Source organism: Penaeus japonicus, unplaced genomic scaffold, assembly GCF_977035675.1.
Source record: "Penaeus japonicus unplaced genomic scaffold, GWHDUDI00000001_assembly GWHDUDI00000041, whole genome shotgun sequence".
Lineage (NCBI taxonomy): Eukaryota > Metazoa > Arthropoda > Malacostraca > Decapoda > Penaeidae > Penaeus > Penaeus japonicus.
This window is the reverse complement of record NW_028234443.1, coordinates 22,412,360-22,414,859: the sequence shown is the minus strand read 5'-3', so window position 1 is coordinate 22,414,859 and position 2,500 is coordinate 22,412,360. Positions and strand designations below refer to the sequence as shown.

At 44.4% G+C, this 2,500-nt stretch overlaps 1 protein-coding gene across 1 annotated transcript in view; it reads right to left on the bottom strand.

Annotated features, from left to right (window-relative positions):
- LOC122266452 (zwei Ig domain protein zig-8) overlaps positions 1-2,500 on the bottom strand; it is a 205,885-nt gene that overhangs the window by 11,260 nt on the left and 192,125 nt on the right. Inside the window, exon 5 of the mRNA XM_086534578.1 lies at positions 1,142-1,426. Coding sequence (XP_086390704.1) covers positions 1,142-1,426 — 285 coding nt within the window. The remainder of the gene's footprint in view (positions 1-1,141; positions 1,427-2,500) is intronic.

Sequence of the window (2,500 nt, the reverse complement as noted above, 5' to 3'; positions counted from 1 at the left end):
GGAGAGAGAGAGAAAGGGGGGAGAGAGAGAGAGAGGGAGAGAGAGAGAGAGAGAGAGAGAAAAGGAGGAGAAATAGAGAAAGAGAGGAGAGAGAGAAAGGGAGAAAGAGAGAGAAAGGAGGGTAAAAAGAGAGAGAGAAAGGAAGAGAAAAGGGGAGAAAGAGATAGAGAGAGAAGCAGGTAAAAGAGAGAGAGAGATAAAGGAGGAGAAAAAGAGAAAGAGAGAGAGAAGCGGGTAAAAAAGAGAGAGAGAGAGAGAAGCGGGTAAAAAAAGAGAGAGAGAAAGGAGGAAAAAAAAGAGAAAGAGAGAGAGAAAGAAAGGGAGAATGAGAGAGAGAGAGGAGGGTAAGGAGAGAGAGAGAGAGAGATAGAAATGAGGAGAAAAAGGGTAAGAGAGAGAGAATGAGAGAGAAAAGGAGAAAGATTTCCTATTCCTTAATGCGCGACCTGTTCTTGATGTTCATTCACAAAGAACGTTCAGTAGCTGATTAAATTCCGTTTGATTTCTCGAGATTTAATTCAATTATAGTTCCATTTTCGTCTCAATTTCTTAAAAACCATCTTTGATGTTATCAAGAAGAAAGTCTTAGAGGACCTTTTAATGATTTTTTTATATATATAATTACTATTATTCATTCATATTACCTCTCTTATTACCAGTATTTTTTTATATGACTGATAAAACTAGTAATGATAATGATATATGTTTATCATTATCATCATTAAACTTTCCTGGAACACTAGCAAGAGAAACACCCTTCTGTGGCCTTCCGAGTCAGAAGAGATTCCAGTTCAGACATAAAAAAGTTTCCTGGAATCACCCTTTCGTTCTCCCTGTTTGAAGAGGAGTTCTAGCCTGCCTCGGAAGATCACGAAGTAGCGTTTTAATTACTTCTCCTTGCATTGCACAACGCAAGGTACCTCATACTTCTCCTTGCATTGCACAACGCAAGGTACCTCATACTTCTCTTCGCATTGCACAACGCAAGGTACCTCATACTTCTCCTTGCATTGCACAACGCAAGGTACCTCATACTTCTCCTTGCATTGCACAACGCAAGGTACCTCATACTTCTCCTTGCATTGCACAACGCAAGGTACCTCATACTTCTCTTCGCATTGCACAACGCAAGGTACCTCACCTTCGACCACGTGCAGAGTGAGGTTAGCTGCCTTGGCCTTGTGCGGTTCGCAGCGGTAGGAGCCAGCGTCGTCCCACGTGACGTTGTTGATGACGAGGGAACTGGCGAAGTTGTGCTTCATGACCTTGAGTGGCCGTTTGGGGGCGTAATTGATCATACTGTCGTTGTGGAACCAGAAGATGTAGAGGGGGGGCTCCGTGGCCAGCTCGACGGCGCAGTGCAGTTTCAGGCTCACGCCGGTGTGCACGTGGACGTCGGGCGCTCCCTGGATCACCGCCTGGGCTTCTGCAAGAGATTGAAGTCCCACGTTATTTATGTATTCATTCTTGGTGGCGTGGAGGAGGGGTTGGGATGGGGGGTGGGGGGGGTCTGCGTGCTCCCTGGATAACCACCTGGGCTTCTGCAAGAAAGAAGTTTTATATGTATTCATTCGTTAATTTTCATTATATTTTTATTTGAATAGAGGCAGGTGGGTGGGTTGCACGTGCAGTCCTTGAATCATCACGTGGGCTTCTGGAAGAGAAAGAGACGTTTCGCGTTATTCATTCATTACTTCCCATTATATTTTTGTTTGTATGAAAGAACGTGGGGGGTCTGCGTGTTCCGTGAGATAGAGGGAAGTTTGATGAGTTAATTGGTTTTAATTATTTCTTAGCTTTAGAATAGATGATGGTGGGAGGAGGAAGGGGTCGCGTGCTCGCCATTTATTCTTCGGGAACAGAGTAGAAAGATTTGATAAGTATCTTTATGGGTTTTATCCTTTTCATATTGTGGTTGTGTATGTTTGAGAGGTTTTTGTTGCTGAGTGTAAGATTTCGTCACCATTATTGATTTTGTTGTTTTAAGAATGAATTGAATAATAGAGTGGCGAGAGGCCTTCATTTTTTACTCTATTAATTTTATATAAAGAATGTGTGTGTGTGTGTGTGTGTGTGTGTGAAGCGAGAGATCCATGCAATCCTCTGATCGCCGCTTTGGCTGGAGAGAGTAGAGAGACGAGTTCATTACTGTGTTATTAACGCCTTATAAGCGGGAGATGATTGAGGGACACCATTGGGGGTTCTAGAAAAAAAAAATAGCAGAAAGCTTTTTTTAGGCTGTTTTTTTCTGTCTCTTTCTTTCTCTTCCCCCCCCCCCCCCCCAACTCCCCAACTCCCCTCTCTCTCTTTTACACTCCCTCCCTCCCTTCCACCATCTCTCTCTATCTTTCTCTCTCTCTCTTCCACCCCTCTTTCTCTCTCTCTCATTCTCTCTCTCCCTAACCCTCTCCCTCCCCTACCCTCTCTCTCCCTCCCTCCATCTCTCTCTCTCTCTCTTACCCCCTCTTTCTCTCTCTCCCTCCCCCTCCCTCCTTCCCTC